The following is an 18301-nucleotide window of genomic DNA, read 5'->3' as shown; positions in this document are numbered from 1 at the left end:
AAAGAGGGGAGAGAAAGTGGATTACACCAGTCTCCGTGGGAACAAGTAGCGGGCGGACGAGTGGCTGCTGAATGTCCCTGGCTCCCATGATGGGGGCAATCAACGGCATTTCCCCTGCACGGATGAAGGCTCCGAGGGGACCTCACGAGTCTCTGTGCCACAACTTTTTGAGCAGCCAGCCTGTTTGTGTAGGCTTTCACTCGTGTTTTCCGTGCACTCTCCAGCAGTGCTAGGCTAGACCTAAAAATGATGGTGCCTTGGGTATTAGGAGATAATATGAGAGAGGGACTCTGAAATTTGGACTGACTAGCAGAGTCACGGGGCTTACTCCGGCATTGTTGAAATGGTGATGTGTGTGACCACAATCCATCAACATCCCGGTGTATTCCTGCCACTACAGGGATATATACACGATCCTGCTGCCAGGTGGTTTGGAACCTCCCGCGCTGATCAGTGAAGAGCTGTGGTGATCGGCGGCGGAGTACTGGAGCCTGGCACCCTGGTCACCTTGCCTTGGTCCGGGGATGGGGAGTGACGTTTTGGCTGCCTCTCGGACTGGGGACCGGCGGGTGCCTGGTGCTGAAGATTGGCCCTGGCCCTTGAACCTTCTGGGCAAGGGGGCTGGCCGGTATCACTTGTGGCTCTACGGCACACCGCTGACTGTGCCTTGTGCTTGGCCTTGGCTTGATGCCATTGTGCGGCCTGTTGTGGTGCAGGCCTGGTTGTGGCCTATGAGGAGGGTGGCTGGGATGACCGGGTGAGCATCTGCGCCCCCGCAGCCTCCTAGGAAGAATCCTGCGTCGAGGATGGCCGAGCAACCTGTGTGTGATCCCTGTGATCCCACACCGCAATTAGGCTTGCTACATGTTCTGGAAGGGGTGGGGGGGGGGGGGCAACATATATAAAAGGCATCTCCTGTTGCTGGGTCTCACCTTGGCCAAGAGGGATGTGGCCAAGGCATGGAAAGCCCCCGGCCTCCCTCAGTCTTGGTGTGGAAGAAGGGACTAGATTTCTGTATGGGGCTGGAACAGCCAATATTTGTAGCTCACGGGTGCCCACGAAAGCACTACAAGATATGGAAGAGATGGGCAGAGTATAGAGGCCTTTGGCTGGAGCCTCCAGTGGACCGAGAGATGGATCAGGAAATGGGATAGAAGGGTCACATGGAAGGTATACATGCTATGCTGGACCGCAGTTTGCGTTGGAGGACCTGAGAGATGATGTTGTGCGACCTGGATGGGTGGGATCCGGGCGGGGGAAGTTGGGGGGTGGAGGGGGGTTGGGGGATGGGGGGTGGGGGGGAAGTTGTTCAGTTTGATGAATCATTTGCACCCAAAATGCTGTATGGATTGCCGATTTCTTGATGCTCTATATTTGATGTGCAGTTAACTTCGGAGTGCGGAGTGCTGCAACATATGTGCACTCTGTCAATAAAATCTGTTTAAAAAAAAAAATCAATAATTTATCTTTGACAAAAGTTAAAGATATATAAAACAACCATTGGCATAGCCAATAGGTCTCGCCTTTGGGACCTTATAAGTGTTTAGCCGTGCAACAGTTAACGTTGTGGCAGTAAGGATATTGTGCTGAATAACTAAATACTTGTAAGGTCCCAAAGGCGGGACCTATTGGCTATGACAATGCTTGTTCAGCTTGATTTAAAGGCTCAGTCATTTTGTTTCCTCAGCCAACATTCGTGGACAATAAGATATTGCACCTTGAAGCAGCAGTCTTTGTTTTAAAATGTTTAAATACACATTCTTACAGCATACTTGCAGAATACATTTTGAAAATGTATTTGTATAATTCATTACGATCTTGGCAGGCAGTCTCATTATGACGAAAATAAATTCAAAGTTGCGTGATGTGTGTTCAATTCAAGACTAATGTCTAATCTCTGCCTCCCATTTCTCTGCGCTTGCTTCATACCTTCTCCCAAGCTGCTGTCATTTGACGAAGAGCACTTGCTGCTTTGTATTGAATTCCATACTACTCACGGTAACACTGCAAGACCCGGCTCAGAGTTCACTGGATGTTGGGGCTTCCTAGCCCAGGCAAAGTAACACTTGGGTGTTCGACAATCCTCAATACTAATCCTTAGTGTGGTTTTGTTGCGAGCATCCTGAAGGCCGGTGGTGCAGGTCCGAGGCGAATACCACACACACCTAAAGTTTCCAAATATGAGCTAAGAAGCCTCTTATATTCTTGCCAAACCCTGCCTAAAGTGCCTCACATGCTCCTCCAATGAACTGCTGAACACATCCAAGAAGGCCACACAACTCTTCCAGTCTTGTGAGAACATGGTTCTTCCCTGATTCTGGCCAGGCATTCTGTACATTCTGCCCTTCACTGGAAGACTGTAACCCATAGCTGTCATGCACACAGACAGGAGTCTACCCAAGTGGTTGGCAAGCCATACCAAAACGTCTCTGCTCTCTCTGCTGCTCAGGCATTAACTCGGGGGCTAACTGTACCCTTCCACTGTGCCATCCTTCATGACAGTATGCATCAGGTCAGGAAGAGGCTCACCGTCTTCCTCAACTTCCTCTACCACAACCATGACATTTACTTCGGAGGGAAGGCTTCAGCTTGTTCACATTGAACATCCTCTTGGGTTCCCCTGTGGCACCTGTTCCCCCACCCCAAGTAGTTTACCTCAGACTTCTTTTAAACTACTTTGCAAGACCCACACCATTTATCTTTCAAATGCCTTGCACAAATAGGCTTTAGCATAAACACCTCCGTTCCTTCCTGATACCCTGTCAGCATAGCTTTCTGGTCGCACCATTCCTTCATCAGCGCTTGGCTGGCCTCAAGGTTTTCCTTTGCCCGACTGATGTAGTGCTCCGTCAACTTCCTGAGGTCATTCACATAGTCCACAACAACATCTTTCTGTGGAGACTAAGGTTCCTTCCTACCCTTCTCTTATTAAGTTAAGTAGACACTGGATGTCCAAACAGACGTTCAAATGGACTAAACCCTCTTCTCTTCTGCGGAATCTCTCTGTAGATAAACAAGAGACAAGGCAGTAGAAGATCCCACTTTCTCCTGAGATTATCTGACAGAGTTCCCATCATGCTCCTCAGTGTTTTCTTAAACCACTCCACCAAACCATTGGTGGTGCACCGTGGATTAGTGGTATGTTAAACCAGCTTGTTCCCACATCTCTTATGTTAGAAGAGATTAAATTTGTTCCCCTTTTGGAAATTACAGTCCTTGGAAATCTGAGCACACAAAGTAATCTTAATAATTCTATGCAGTTTCGGATTCATCCCAAAATGTATTTATATTGGGATGAATCCGAATTATGGTTTCATTTGTACTTACAGGATTCAGATTTTGAAGACTTTGCCATTTTGTACAGCATATCGTATTGAGCAGGCAAAATACTTTTTTCAGGTGACAAATGATTGACTAGTGATTGAAACTTTTAGAATTGGGAAAACTTTTTAAAGGTGATTTAAATTGAAGAGACACTTCTCTGCTCTCCTCTATTCACGAATTTGGTTATTGTTAATCTTGCTTTCTTTTGTATAATTTTTCTCACAATCTGGGGATGGATATGCGCTTGAGTGTTCATGGATATTGGATTAACTTATAGTAACCTTCTTTGTTTAATACGGTTGAGTAATTGTGTGTTTCTTGGGATTGCAGCCATGAAGAAGTCAATTGTGTGTTACAACGCACAACGAAACACGTGTTGGCTATTTTTCTGCCCTTCTGCTGTGATTATAATTTTACATCAAGCTGTGTCTTTGAAGCATTATCTGGCTACGCCTTGAAAACTGGATACCTGAATAAATATTCAGAACCTGGGTCAAGTGTTTTGGACTTTCACAAACTGCATAAAAGTATTAAGATTACTTTAAGTGTAGACCTTCATTGTGTACTGTTTCCCTTCGGATGAGAGGAATTATAGGATTGAATTGGTAACCAATCTTTTCTCCCTTTGGAGCACCAACTGCTACTATTGTTGTACCTTCACATAGCCCGAGACTAGAGTTGCGCTCCCACCTAGTTGGTTTTTGCCTGGTTATATAATCATATTTTCTTTGGAAATCTAACCCTGGAAAAAGTCCCTAAGGAGAGCCCCAGCTGCCTAGCTTTACAATGATGCTTCTCAAAGGTACAGCGTCAGAGTACCTGGCGGAGTGATCAACCAAAAGATATGGTTGTTGCCCGACCGCGACGGGGGTAAAATCGACCAACTAGGTCTACTGCTACCCACACAAATGGACGACCTACAACTGGTTGAGGCACTAATGGTGCTTTAGTCCTCACTCCTGTCTTATAACACAACTAGCAAGTGGAACATGTTCTACAGAACCTGTGTTACTGCGCATCCTCGGCCAGTAGAACCGAGAGTCCAATCTATTCTTGGTTTTCTAATCAAAGTGCCCTATTAAGGGTAAATTTTGGGCTAGTGACAACAGGATGTTCCTGTGCACTAATGGAACAGCTAGCCTCTTGCTAGTTCCTGGATCAGAATTTACTGGTTCACTATAAAGTAGACCATCCCCCGAGCAGTTTCCGATAACTCCTTTGTTGACCTGTTCCTGGCCTTCCTTCTTAAGTCCCAGAAGCATAGATCACTCCTCATGTGTCTTGCAGAAACTTCCTGGACGGGCCTCCAGCAGCTAACAAACCCTGCAGCTCTGGAAGCGACCCAGACTCCCGCATATGATCCCTCCGGGAGCTTGACCTCCACAGCTCCTGCATTCCCAAAGTCTGCCCTTTCACGCAAATTACCTTGTCCTGGTCCCTGAAAATCAGAGAGGATCCCAGCCTTACTTGAAGACTGATGTGCAGCCTGTGCTCTGGTTAACACATCTGACGTTGTCCCCACCAGAACGCCTTCTTGTCCTGGCACCAAGTCTGGGGCAACAGGTAAATAGGCAATTAACTAACTGCCTTGAGTGAAATGAACTCCTGGACATCTCTCAAACTGACTTCCCAGCTAATAGCACCAAAACAAGTCTTTTGGCAGTGCTAGACAACATCAGGTGTGTGGTCTAACAGGGCAGAGCCACCGCCCTGATCCTATTAGACTTGTTGGCGGGTTTCTATACAGTCTCACACAACCTTCTGCTCTAAACTCTGTAGAATAAAGGCAAACACTCTAAAGCCCTTCAGTGACTCCACTCCTTTTTGAACAATCGAACACAAACCATACAGTTAGGTGCCTTTTCTTCAACCCCAGTACCAATTAAGCATGGCGTGCCACAGGGAGCCTCATTGAGCCCTACCCTCTTTAATGTTTACGTGTCCTCACTAGCTAAAATCAGTGAAAAATGAGGTCTCAGCTCATACGCAGACAAAACCCAACTGATATTTGCTCTTGATGGACACGAAGACACTAGGATCAGACTTACTAGCTGTCTTTCAGAAATGGCAGCACTTTCAGAAATGGTACAACCACTGTCTGAAGTTAAATGGAAGCAAGTCGGAGATTCTGCTGTTTGGGTTAGCACATCTTGTCTAGAATGCAACTCGGTGGCCCTCTTCACTGGGTAAGGCCCCTGCCCCTAAACAAGTTGCAAAAAATCTGGGTATTCTTGTTGAAAGTGCACTCACCATGCAGGATCACGTATGTGCACTCTGTGGGAAAAGCTATTGCGAACCTAAATTTGTTAAAAAGACAATTTCAATGGATCCCTACAGAGTGAAGAAGAACCCTTCTCCAAGCCCTACTTATTAGTAGGCTGGATTATGGTAATGCTCTTTTTGTAGGCATGGCGGACTATCTCTTCTCTCGACTACCACTGGTCCAGAATCCGGACGCCAAATTGGTATGCAACAAGAGCAAGTACAGCTCAGCATCTGAGTGTATGAGGACACTCTACTGGATCCCAGTGAGACAAAGGGCCAAATTCAAATTGCTGAGTCATGCACATAAGGTCCTACATCACCAGGGCCCAGAATCCTTCAAGTCAGAGTCAAATTCTATGTACCCAATGGGAACCTGAGGTTGCGCCTCCAGTCACGGGCGATAACCAAACGTATCAGGATGTCCGGAATTGGGGGGGATCGTTCCTTCTCTAATCTTTCGGCAACACTTTGGAATGAACTTCCACTTGAACTTCGGCTCATCGACAACCACATGGCATTTACAAAAAAATTAAAAACGCATCTCTTCCCTAAGGCTTGACCTGTTATCTAGGAACCTCTCCCCCCTCTGAACTCCTCACTACGATGGGCTTTCCTTATAGCCGGGATATCTTTCATGGATGAATGTTGAGCTCTATAAATAAATAAAATCACTGCCCAAAAGACATCTAGTTACTTGCTTTTTCCTTACCAAACTTCAAAAATAGCTGTATTGGCACTGAGTTCACTCTCAAACCTGCCCAGTGGATCCTGCATACACAATCCATGAGCTACCAATCTTGTATTTTTAGTTCCAAGCTGTATATTTTCAGACTCAAGGTACTTTCTCTCAACCATAGTGCTAAAAGGTACCAGTATCAATCAGGGCAGGAACTTTCATCCCATTGATACCAACTTCCTGCAGAAATCCCATTCTGTGAGGATGAATGAGTTTCAGAGCATCTGGGTACCTTTCCCAGATGTCCATAGCTACTAGGCTGAGTGCAACTGGTCCTTCTCAGGTACCTTAACCCACGTCTAATATTCTTGCTATCACAGTATAACTCCATTGTATGATGGGAGCCCTGTACCCTTTAGATATTGACGGAAACGTGATGTAAAGATTCAGATTTTTTTTTACTAAAGAAGACAGAGAGTTTATCAGAGTTTGACTGAAGGAATAATGGCAGTTCTAGCTGCTTCAGGGGAGACACAAGACTTCACAATTTTGGACATTTACCTAGAAGAATTGAAGCCATCTCAATATGAAGTGCAAAGTACTCGCTCATTGAGTTGCTCCCATTCTTGCGTAAACTGCTGCTTTATAAAGGATCCTAACATTGGGGTCATACAGTTTCCTTCTTTACGCTCCAGTTTCTTGCAGAGGCTTTACTCAGCCCTTAGGACAGGGATTGAAGGTCTAGATATTTTCGCCACATGCTATTTTAAAGGGGCTAAGAGTTTTAAAGAGTTACCGATCCAATCATTAAACAAAGTGATATCAGAGTCCTGGAAGAATCTGAGGAAGAGGAGCTGACGTACTGAGCAAAGGATTCTTCTGAAAGATTGCCATTTTCCTGGGGTGGGATGGGGCTATTTGAAGGGCTTGCTCCCTGAAATGTGAAGGAGAGGCCATAGTGATCAGACCAGATGCTTCAGGGGATTAACCTGCATACTGGTAATATTGGAAAAATACAAATCCAGCATGTGTCTGGCTCGGAAATGTTGGAGAAGATTCAAACCAGCCAGCGTTTGAATAAGGTGGGTGGCATAGGCACAATAAGGGTCATCTGCATGAACATCAAAATCTCCCAAACTGAAAAATGGGTGTACTGCAGGGAAAGCTGTGCAATGATATCAAACAGTGCAGCATAACAGCTGCTGAGGCACACTGTAGGCCTTTATACCAAGAGGCCAGATAAAGAGAAGGAGCGGGACAGTTTAATACTGAAGATAAAACTTTATAAGACTTTATATAGTTCCACATGCCTAAAGGTGAGGAGAACGCTTCAAATGAATCTCTAAAAATAACCGCCACCCCAACACCCACCTTGTCCCCCACATCAGTTGGCAGACAGAATACAATAACCTGGGGGAATCACCACAACTAAGTCCTGGCTGGAACTATCCTTCAACCAGGTTTCATTTAGGAATACAAAAACAAAATCCTAAGTGTCGTCAGCCAAAAGGAGGAAAGAAAATGTCAGACTTATGTTGGGGTAGCGATCTACATACAGTTAATGAAACATACCTTCAAACCCACTGGGTATTGTGATTAGTCAATAACCCTACGCAAAGGTGGGGAGGGGTCATAATCCTCATGGGAATTCTGCTCTGTCTCAACAATTCCATGAATTCTTAAACTTATGCTGCAGACCTCGCAAGAGTAAATTCTCTGAACCTCACAACACAAAGAGTGCATTCTGAGGGTGACCAGGATTGACATTTAAGACAAGAAGAAAATCTCTAGAAAACTAACTGACTTGAGGGGCGGAAAATTGAACAACATGGATAGCACTGGCCACGTTCTGGTGCAGACGGGCTTGCCGTTGGCCCGTCTGCAGGATGCTTCCGCAAAATAGTCTCTCTTAAATTGAAAGGGACCTAGAAAGCCCAACCACTAGAGCGCTGACTCAATATAGCGTATCTACAAGGCACGAGAGACGGAGTACAAATGGTGCTCCTCTCTCGTAAAATGTAAATTATTTCAGATTCATGTGAAAACCATAGTTCCCCCAACTATAAGTATTATGGTGCCCCTGGAGTTAAAGTGGGTATGGAAGAGGAGAGCGTGCCAAAGCACTCGCCAATAGCAGCAAAGCATGAGAAAACATTTTTTTTAACATTTTTTTTTAAACGCCAACAAAATCGCCACACGCCGCAAATACAGAGTCAACTGACCGTATTTTAGACCGTTAAAAAACAAATGCAACAAATATCAGCTACAGAATCATGAACCAGATCTTTAAAGCATTAAAAACAATAAAAAAGATAAAGACCGGTGGCAGTCCATGTCTGCAGTCATCAGTAGTTACATCCAGTTTTTGTTAAAACTGCTATACTTTTGCAACAAGAGCAGGATTATTGTTGTCAAAAGAACACTTTTGCTAATCTTATTTTGGTAGCTTCTCAATATCAATATGTTAACTGACAGATACAGCTTTTTTACCTTTCTCAATCTCCACAGTAAAGACATCCATTTTTTCCACTCTTTTCTCCAGCTCATACTCCGCAGAGGCTGCCACAGGATCGACCTCATCATTACGTCTGTCGTAGTCTTCATTTGAGTAAGTAGTGAACACCTTTAAGAAAGGGCGTAAAAACAATTTTAAATACAAAGAATTAACATTTAGTGTTTTCCCATTTGCCACATACCTTTTCAATGAAATACAAGCATTTACAATGCAATAGGTCTCGCAGCATTAAAGTTTGAGTTACTGGCATTGTAAATGACAATGCTTTGCATTAATTTTTTTTATTTGCAATTGGTATATAAACATTGTTTGTGAATGGTTAACTGATGTGGTGGTGTCCCCGAGTGATGTGGTGGGTGGTGGTGGTGGTGTCCCCGAGTGATGAGTGGTGGTGTCCCAGAGTGATGAGTGGTGGTGTCCCAGAGTGATGAGTGGTGGTGTCCCAGAGTGATGAGTGGTGGTGTCCCAGAGTGATGAGTGGTGGTGTCCCCGATTGGTGGTGTCCCCGAGTGATGAGTGGTGGTGTCCCCGAGTGATGAGTGGTGGTGTCCCCGAGTGACGTGGTGGTGTCCCCGAGTGACGTGGTGGTGTCCCCGAGTGACGTGGTGGTGTCCCCGAGTGACGTGGTGGTGTCCCCGAGTGACGTGGTGGTGTCCCCGAGTGACGTGGTGGTGTCCCCAAGTGACGTGGTGGTGTCCCCAAGTGATGTGGTGGTGTCCCCGAGTGACGTGGTGGTACCCCCTGAGTGGTGTCTCTGAGTGATGTGGTGGTGTTCCTGAGTGATGTGGTGGTGTGCCTGAGTGATGTGGTGTGAGAGGGTTGTGAGGGTGTGAGGGGTGTGAGGGGTGTGAGGGGTGTGAGGGGTGTGAGGGGTGTGAGGGGTGTGAGGGGTGTGAGGGGTGTGAGGGGTGTGAGGGGTGTGAGGGTGTAAGGGCGAGTGAGCGTGTGTTAGGGTAAGGGGGTGTTAGGGTGACGGGGTGAGTGTGAGGGGAGGGAAGAGACATGCGCTGTTTTAACCTAGCCAATACATCTCCGTAAAGAGTGCCCCACCCCACACTTAAATGTAAGTAAAAGTTCTAGGCATCGAGTGAAAAATTGGTCTTGCTTTTTTTTCATTTCATTTTTACTGGTAGCATATTTGCTTTAGTTAAATGCGGACCCAGGGGCTATTTTAAGATGTTCTTATATGCATATGAGTCGTTTGAATGTGGTGCAGCATAGGTAGTACATTATATGATCATCGTTGGTAGGCATGGGATAAGCATGTGGCCAGCCAAAGGGTAACGCTGTCAGATTTCCTTTTCCCTAATGATAATGAAGTGCGACGCCCTTTTAGCAAAATAAGAGGTGAAATAATTAGATGGTAGTACTGTCCCCACTAATGTCTGAAAGTACTAATGCATGCATGACATGGCAAACAAACCCTATTCTGTGGTATGAGTACATTAATCTTTCTTGTTTTTTCCAAAAAGCATATTTAATGCACCTTTATTATGTCGCTCTGGACACGGAGGCTGACATTTAGAGTGGCTTGGGCGCTTGCAAGTGGTGCACTGCCTAGTGAAGAAGAACGAATGAGCCATGGTTTAAGTGAGGGAATTCTAGTTTCTGAAAAGCAGAAGGAATCCACTGGCGCATTCTTGTGAGGCAGGACTGCAAAGTGGCAATCAATAACAGATGGGTGTAATCCACACAAATAGTGAACTACAACACTGAGAGGTGACAGTGAGGTGAAAGCTCAGATGTCATGCACGGGGTTAAATAGCACGGATGATGGGGTGTTACCTTTAAGAATCCTGCAAGTAAGGGGCTGGGGGGGAGGGTCGTAGTTTCAGTGAATATAAATTGAGATCTTTCCAAAGGGAAACAAGGAAGACTGGTTTCCTAAATGGGCCCTTTGTGTACACGTGCCTAGTGTGTGTGTTGAGTGTGTGGAGAGGGCTAGGTTATGCCTGGGCTGATCCTCCTGGTGTGTACGGTTTAGTGACAGATGGGATCATGTTACAGTGTTTACGTCGTAGGTTTAGGGAGCTGTCCGTGTAAAAAGTGATACAGTGGAGTTTGAGGTTATGTGCCAGGCCGATGCTGGCAGTGGATAGCTGAAGCCGAGAATGCACTGCAGCCAGCACTTGCTGAGACGGGTGTGCTGTGGTGGGACTGGTGAATGCCTATATGAACTTTGGTGCGCCCTGTGAAGGACAACTGTCCTTGGTAAGAAAGAAAGGCCTAGCTAAAGCATAGGACTACGAGCAGTTACGTTTAGGACTCTGAGGGATACTAAAAGTGTCCCGGCTGGGAATCCATTAATGCGGAATTTTACAATGGTAAAGGAGGGCATTGCAGCGTCAAGTACGTTACAACTCTGCTACTATACAGTTTGTTTCAGTTTAACGGTACATAGTTTCTTTGTATTCAGTTGGGTGTCAGTGTAAAGAGCAGCCCTACTATGCAAGTGCGTTGTTCCACACTGAATTGTTTAGACTCATGCATGAGCTTGTATGCAATAATCACGATTGTTTTCTCGGTATTCTGTATCAAAACAGCAGAGCGTTTTAAATAGTGTGTTTAAGTCATAGGACACTGAAAGAACTAGAAGGTGGGTGTGACACTTTCCTGTGTTCTTAGTTTAAGTTTTACTTCTACAGGGGAGTACTGGCGTTTTGGTTTAGAGACACTTTGTAAATTATTTCATGTGATTAAAAGTGCAGTGAGGACTGATCTCTGAAGGGATTGGTAAACGTCATAGAAGGGTCAAAGTCTAACCTTTAGTTTACCTTTAGTTTAAGCTATTGGCATTGTAAATGGCTGTCTTATTTATTTTTTAAAAACCAGAATATAAATAAAAGTCATTGTCATTTACAATGCCAATAGCTCAAACTCACGTAAATGCAAGACCGATTACATTGCAGATGCTGGTTTCAAATTGAATGAAACATGTTAAATTCAACTGCCGTGTGTTAAAGTGTATGAGAGGATAATGCTGTGGAATGTGAAGTGTGAAGGTTGTGTGCTCAAGTGGTGTTGGCAATTGGTGAGTGGAGATAGGTGTAAAGTAAAGTCAGCCTCAGATATGTCGGAATACTGCAAATTATTTTTATTATAAAATGTTTATTTTCGATTTAACAAATAAATATACAATAATGCATTTAAGTGCTAAAACAGCAATAACTTCATAACATCTCACCAAATCGTATTTTAAAAACGTAATTGTCAATATATATGCAAAATTGGATTTCCCACAACACTTCCATAGTATCGTCCGAGTAGCCTACAAATATACATTTTCAAGTTAAATGAAAACAAATGCTCAAGGAACAACGGCTGTGTTACATAATCGAGAAGTTGAAAGGCAAGCGCCCCCATACTCCCACCGCCTTACATACAGGGAAGCGGGTGAACCTTATCCCAAAAAAAAGTTTACAACTTCAGCAGACATTTTTTAGGTCTCGCCTTTTCCATTCCGCAGGAATGGAAAATGGAGAGAATTCTAGTGGTCAAAATACTCGTCAAACCAAGGGTTTTGTGGTGCGGTTTTCTTCGAGTTCACGTGGCCACAGGCACGCACTTTTGGGCCATAAACTTTCACGGCCATCTGTTCCCCAGCTCCAGCACCTCCCCTCTCTCTCCGCGCACACAGCCTTACTTGGATTTCTCCTCCCCCTCCCCAGCCAGCTTCCCCCAGGCCGTGTTCCCTCCCCTGCTACCCCATCCTCACTCATCCCTCGCACCCCCTCCTCGCTCATCAGGTCTGCAAATCTGCTTGCCTTCTATCCCTTAATCTCCCCGTGACTCCCCCCTCACCTCTCCCACTCCACTGCTTCAGGCCCCAACCATTTGCTCAGGACATTGCTTGTTTTTTTTTAATCAGCATGACCAGTATATATCCTGGCCGGTACAAAACGAGGGAAATCACATAAAGCTGCTATTATTTCCTCTTGTCAGTACATAAGCAGTGAATATAAGCAGATAACATTTTAAACGCTTTCACTTTTAACAATAGCGGCCGTCTCCATACCACCCAGTCCCGCCCTTCAAAGCTTCCATGTTGCTTCCGGACTATAGTGTTAAATGAGCAAAGCTGGTTTGTTTTTACAGTGCTTGTTTTTTTTTAGTTTCAGCTCATTACAGTGCGATTTTACTCTTAACAATCGTAGCATTTCCCATCCTGCCTGGTCCCGCCCTCCAAACCTTCACCGACTCGATCACTTCCTTGCAGTCTGCCTGCTGAAGTTTCACGCCGTGTGCCAAGCGCTTTGTTTTTTTGTAGAACTTGGCCTTCGGCTTCTGGTACCTCATGGCCCTTGTGGCTGTTCCTTTCTGTTAGTGTTACCGATTCTGTGTATATTTGTTCACAAATTTATTTATGTGCATACTGTTTGTGACAGTTTGTTAAAACTTCAGTTTCTGTGTCAATGCGTTTTTTGTCTGCAGACGCTGTGAGCATTTTGTGTGCGTGTGTTTTCCACTGTATGGGGGTATTCTGTTTATGGATTTTGTTTGTTTACAGTTCGTGTGTATACTGGAGAGCAGTGTGCTTCAGTTCTAAGTGTCGCTTCTCCCTCTCTTTGTTTGTACTTCAAGTGGCCAGCTGGGAGAGTGCTTGTGGGAGAAGGGAAACAGTTGATACGCTAAGATTTCTGTTGCAGAACCACAGACCCCTGCCCAGCCATTGTAGGCACGGTACTATACACCGAAACCCCCGCAAAGCAGTGCCCTGTGGATAGAGCTCGTGGGCACCCCGACGGCTACTTGCCTGCGCCTCCTGCTTACCAACGATGCATTGCCAAGCAGCACTTCTACCTTGCTCTGAGGCTGCAGACCCCAGCCGAGATCCGAGGAAACCTATTTCCTTTCGAACCTAACTAATCGGGCTGCCGCTTCTCTCAGACTTTTTTTTTCAGCATGATGACGAATCAGTTAAACAGTAGTGACACTCCCAAAAGGCCAATGTAAGGAAAGATTAATACAGCTGTGTAAGTGATTAAAATGTAGACATGTACCCATCCTTCCTGAAGCGCAATGTCAGAAATAAATCCAAGCCACCCAATGTGACTGGCTCGAAAACGTGCACCAACGCCCTCCTCGTGCCCCACAGTAAAACAAAGTGCATCGTGTATTTAAATTAAGCATTTTCATCCCCAGTGGATGTTCCGTACTCAATATCCCAGCATGCAATGTGATTCTTACTTTCCAGCGAAATCTGTTTACGATACGTCATCACCACCCCAAGCAGTGATAATCGGCATCAATCATAAAGTTTATGATCCAATCAAGTGGCAACTATTTCTACACCAACTCCACCTTGCAAGTAATACTTAGAATTAGTAACAACCAGTTGTGGCTGGCATGATGGGGGTGGAGGTGTGGGGGGTGGAGGTGTGTGGGGGGTGGAGGTGTGTGGGGAGGGGGGTGTGCGTTTGCGGTTTGGAAACGGGATGGTAAATACAATTTAAACAAGCATTTGCAATGCAATAGGTCTTGCATTTTAGAAACTTTGACCTATTGGTATTGTAAATGACAATACCTTCTATTATTGCAGGTTTTTTTAAACACATAAATAAAAGGCATTGTCATTTAGCATGCCAATAGCTCAAAATCTTGCAATTGCGAGACCTACTGCATTGCAAAGGCTTGTGTTTCAGGGTGTTTGGTATGATCAGTGCTCAGATAATTGTATGTATAACTTGTAGCTAAAAAGTTACTGTGCATCCCAAACCCTACAAGCCTCATGTACCCTTCTTGATAGCGTTCAGCAGCCTAAACTACACCCGACCACTGCGGGGCTTCATACCCTATACTCTGCGGTCCACACCCGCTATTATCTGCGATCCACTGACCCACAGACCTATTATCTGCGATCCACTGACCCACAGACCTATTATCTGCGATCCACTGACCCACAGACCTATTATCTGCAATCCACTGACCCACAACCCATATTACCTGCGATCCAAACACACCCACCAGTACCCAGGTCCTGCGAGTGTCCCACGTCAATGTTTATGCACTAATCCCACAGCCCAGAGGAATTCTCCAGCACCCAACCCAGCCACACACACACGCCCAAGTATCTAATCACCGCTCTTGGGTTTAGTTTCCCCCGCGGGCCCGGTCGAGCCGGCCCTGGGCTGGGCTTTGCTGATGGTGCTGCTGTCCATGTCGGCTGCGCCGGCTGGGCTCAGCGGCATGGACGGGGGCGCTGGAGGGGAGAGCGGAACACGGGAGGTGCTGGAGGACACCGAGGCTCATGGCGTTCGTGCACTGCGGGAGGGACCACACCTCAGGCATCATGGAGACATCCTCGGGGGCTGCCGAAGCCAAACAAGAGACAAGCATGCTGCCTTCCGTGAAGCCGGCCAGTAAGAGAGCAGTCATCGGCACGCGGCAGAGACGCTGGCGCCGTGAGCGTGCATGCGACTAAATCCGCGCGTGGCCTGCTCTTGTCGCTCCCTCTCCCATTCAGAATGCTGGGCGCGTGCCCAGCTCTTGTCTCCCTTTGTCGGCTGAAACGATTGCTATAGTTCTCTGCCGAGAACGCGCTTCACGCATCTCTAAGCCGAGACCTAAAAAAGCGTGAAAAATCGTTACATTTATAAATTCTAGAGGGGTTTCTGAAAACCTCAAATGCCAAAACCTATCACTGGGTAACATGCAAGAAAAGTAAACAGGACACCATTGAATTCTAAAATTGGAAATCTACTCAGAATCCGTTAATTAGGTTTTCGACAAACAGTACATTTTCGTTAACTTGGCAAAAATATGTACAACAATGGCGTCACTGCATAAACAAGCTCTGATTAAATATTTTAATCACATTAACAACTGACTACCCCCCTCCTCCAACCTATATGTAATAGTCTTAGCCAGCATCAGCCAAGGGGCCAAATGGGGGAGGGAAGGGATGAACATAGTTGGAGAAAAAGGCAGAAAACTTTGTGAAGTCTACAAATGTGTGTGTGTGTGTGTGTGTGTGTTGGCTAGGATGCAAATGCCAAAGTCAGGCCATGAGATAGTGTTGCACCACCCCAAAACACCATCGACGGTTAGCAGTTAGGGCTTGCCTTAAAGAAAGCGTTGCGGGTCTTACTTAGCTATGCCCAGACAGTGGGGTTTGGAGGGCCAACAGGCCAACTGGGAGGGGAGAAATTAGGAACCAAGACAAAAAGGTATGGGGGTCCTCCTTTTACGCAGCAGTGATCAAGCAGAAAATCTACAGGGGAAGAGATCATTTGGGGGGTAGTGGGGTTCATGAATGAAAGGGGGGGAGGAGAGGACAGCTGATGGTGTTTAATGTGTTACTTGTAAAGGAACATATTTGAAAATATCCAATGCATGTATATATCGAGTTAAATATAATATTAGGTAAGGGAGCGGGCCGATATAAGATGCTGATTAAGGTTAGACGAAGACAAAAGCGCGCCAGGGGGAGCGGGTGGGAGTGGGGGGCACTAATTTATGCAGCTAAGGAAGAGGCAGCGACAGGTCTGGTTACATGGTTAATGGGGGGAGGAAGGGTGAGGGGAGGATGTGGCCGGCCAAAAGAAGGAATGTTTCAGATAAGGAGAACAGGGTGGAACGGACTATAATCCATTAGGTGATCCCTCACATCAGAAGAGAACTTCCAAGAGGGAGAGGGTAATGCTTGATACATAGTGAATGGCCACAAACAGGTACTGGTTGCAGGGCTTATCATTAACAGTTGGTATTTTTACTTGTCTGTTGAACTCTTTATCGACCTCAAAAGGATGAATGGCTAAATCATACACGCCAGGTTTGAATATGAATTATATAGTGCTTTGGCCGGGTACTCGCCCACCGAATTTCTTTGTTAGCATATCACATCTAGATTGGTGCCTTCATAAAAGGCTTTTTGCAGAGGCCGAAACAGAATAAAAGGGCTTGAGGAGAGAGATCTTGGAGCTAAGTCGCATTTACAGTACCATCTATAGCAGCGCCACCCATACACAAAAACAAGAGGTTGTTGTGCAGTCTTGTGGTTAGAACATAAAAAGCGATAACATACGAGTTCTCTAGGGACAACCCATTGTGTGGCGTCAAAGGCTCTCCACAGTTTCCCCCACCTCCTGCGGGGGAGCGGATTCCTTTGAAGTCTGATGCCTAGGCTCACAGTCTGCCAAATATGTGTAATGTGCACGCGCCCGGCTCACATGCACTGTAGGCAATCCGCCTTTGGGTCCTTTTTTCAGAGCCCCTACTTTAATCTCGCAAGCATCCCTAATGGGACGGCTTAGGCGAGACCTAAAAATAGGGCCATATGTTGCTGTCCTCCAAAGGGTATACCAGTTATAATCTGATTGTGCCTAAGGTTCCACTACAAGGGCAAAAAGCAGGGGGAAGATGGGACACCCCTGGCGAATACCCCTGTGAATAGCGAAGGGCTGAGTGGCCTCACTATTCACACGGATGGTAGCCGAGAGTGCAATATAGGAGGCCATCATTTCCCCAATCATAGTGGGGCCCAAACCGATCTTCTGAAGTACTGGATATAGGAAGGCCTAGCTGATTTGGTCAAAGACCTTCCCTGAATTGAGACAAAGAAGGCTGGGATGTTATGAACCCAAACTTTCTACACCAGGTGGGTAAAGGAGCCTGGTGAGGTTTGTGTCCAGTCTGTTTCATAAAGCAGACCGGACAGGATTTAGAAGCCCCGCTAACAGATTCCAGGCAGTTGGTCAGCATTTTGGTGTTAATCTTAGCATCCACATTCATAAGATCAATCAGCCAATAAGAGGCGCAGAGTGGGGACCTTACCCAGATTAGGGAGAAGTGTAATATTAACTGCAGACATCACTGGTGTAAGGTTGGTGCTGCCTGTAAAGAAGTTTTAGCTCGAGCAGGTGCTGTTTTAAGTGAGGGGAGGAACAGTTTGTAAAACGAGACCGGTAGACCGTCCTGGCCATGGGTCTTTCCCACATGTAGTCCGTTAAGGGCACAACTCAGCTGTGAATGGGGTTTCACGTTCCCAAGCAATCCGCGGGTCTAAGGGGGGCCAGGGGCAATTGTGACGGTAAGAAACAATGGCCACCAGACCGTACCCTTTACTGGTGCAGGGGCTTGAATTAAAGGCCTGAAATGTTTATTGTTTATTTGGCTCTTTAATAGTCCATGTGGAGTTCCCGGTCTGCAATTTAGAGGTATGGCAGCAGGTGTGTTGCAGTCGGAGCCTGTGGACCAAGAGAGGGTCCACCTTGTCACCCCGCTCGTAGTTTTTTTGTTAAAATGCTAATAAGGACCTCTCTGCCTTATTGACTCTGAGCTTTCAGTTGGCCTCTAAGTATTGCCAGTTGCTGTTCAACATGGGCTGTAGGATGCTGCTTATCTGAGTGCTCCAGAGAGCGGAATTCTGCAGTTAGGTTGGCTTTAAACAGGCGAGCCTCCCGGTTCCTGGTTATAGATATACAGGACATGCACCCCCACCGGTTTCTTTGAAGCTGTCCCAAAGAATGTGGGGTTGGGGGAGCATATAAGATAGGGCATTCAGTCCAAGATATTCAGTGATG

The 18301-nt window shown here is 46.0% G+C and overlaps 1 protein-coding gene across 3 annotated transcripts in view; it reads right to left on the bottom strand.

Moving 5' to 3' along the window:
- LOC144823224 (neurabin-1-like) overlaps positions 1 to 18301 on the bottom strand; it is a 647660-nt gene that overhangs the window by 461717 nt on the left and 167642 nt on the right. For all 3 annotated transcript variants that reach the window (XM_078681559.1, XM_078681561.1, XM_078681560.1), the window contains exon 2: positions 8756 to 8888. In XM_078681559.1, the coding sequence (XP_078537685.1) occupies positions 8756 to 8888 (133 nt within the window). The remainder of the gene's footprint in view (positions 1 to 8755; positions 8889 to 18301) is intronic.

This window comes from Lissotriton helveticus, chromosome 3_1 (assembly GCF_964261635.1).
Source record: "Lissotriton helveticus chromosome 3_1, aLisHel1.1, whole genome shotgun sequence".
NCBI lineage: Eukaryota > Metazoa > Chordata > Amphibia > Caudata > Salamandridae > Lissotriton > Lissotriton helveticus.
This window is presented reverse-complemented; position numbering and strand designations above follow the sequence as displayed.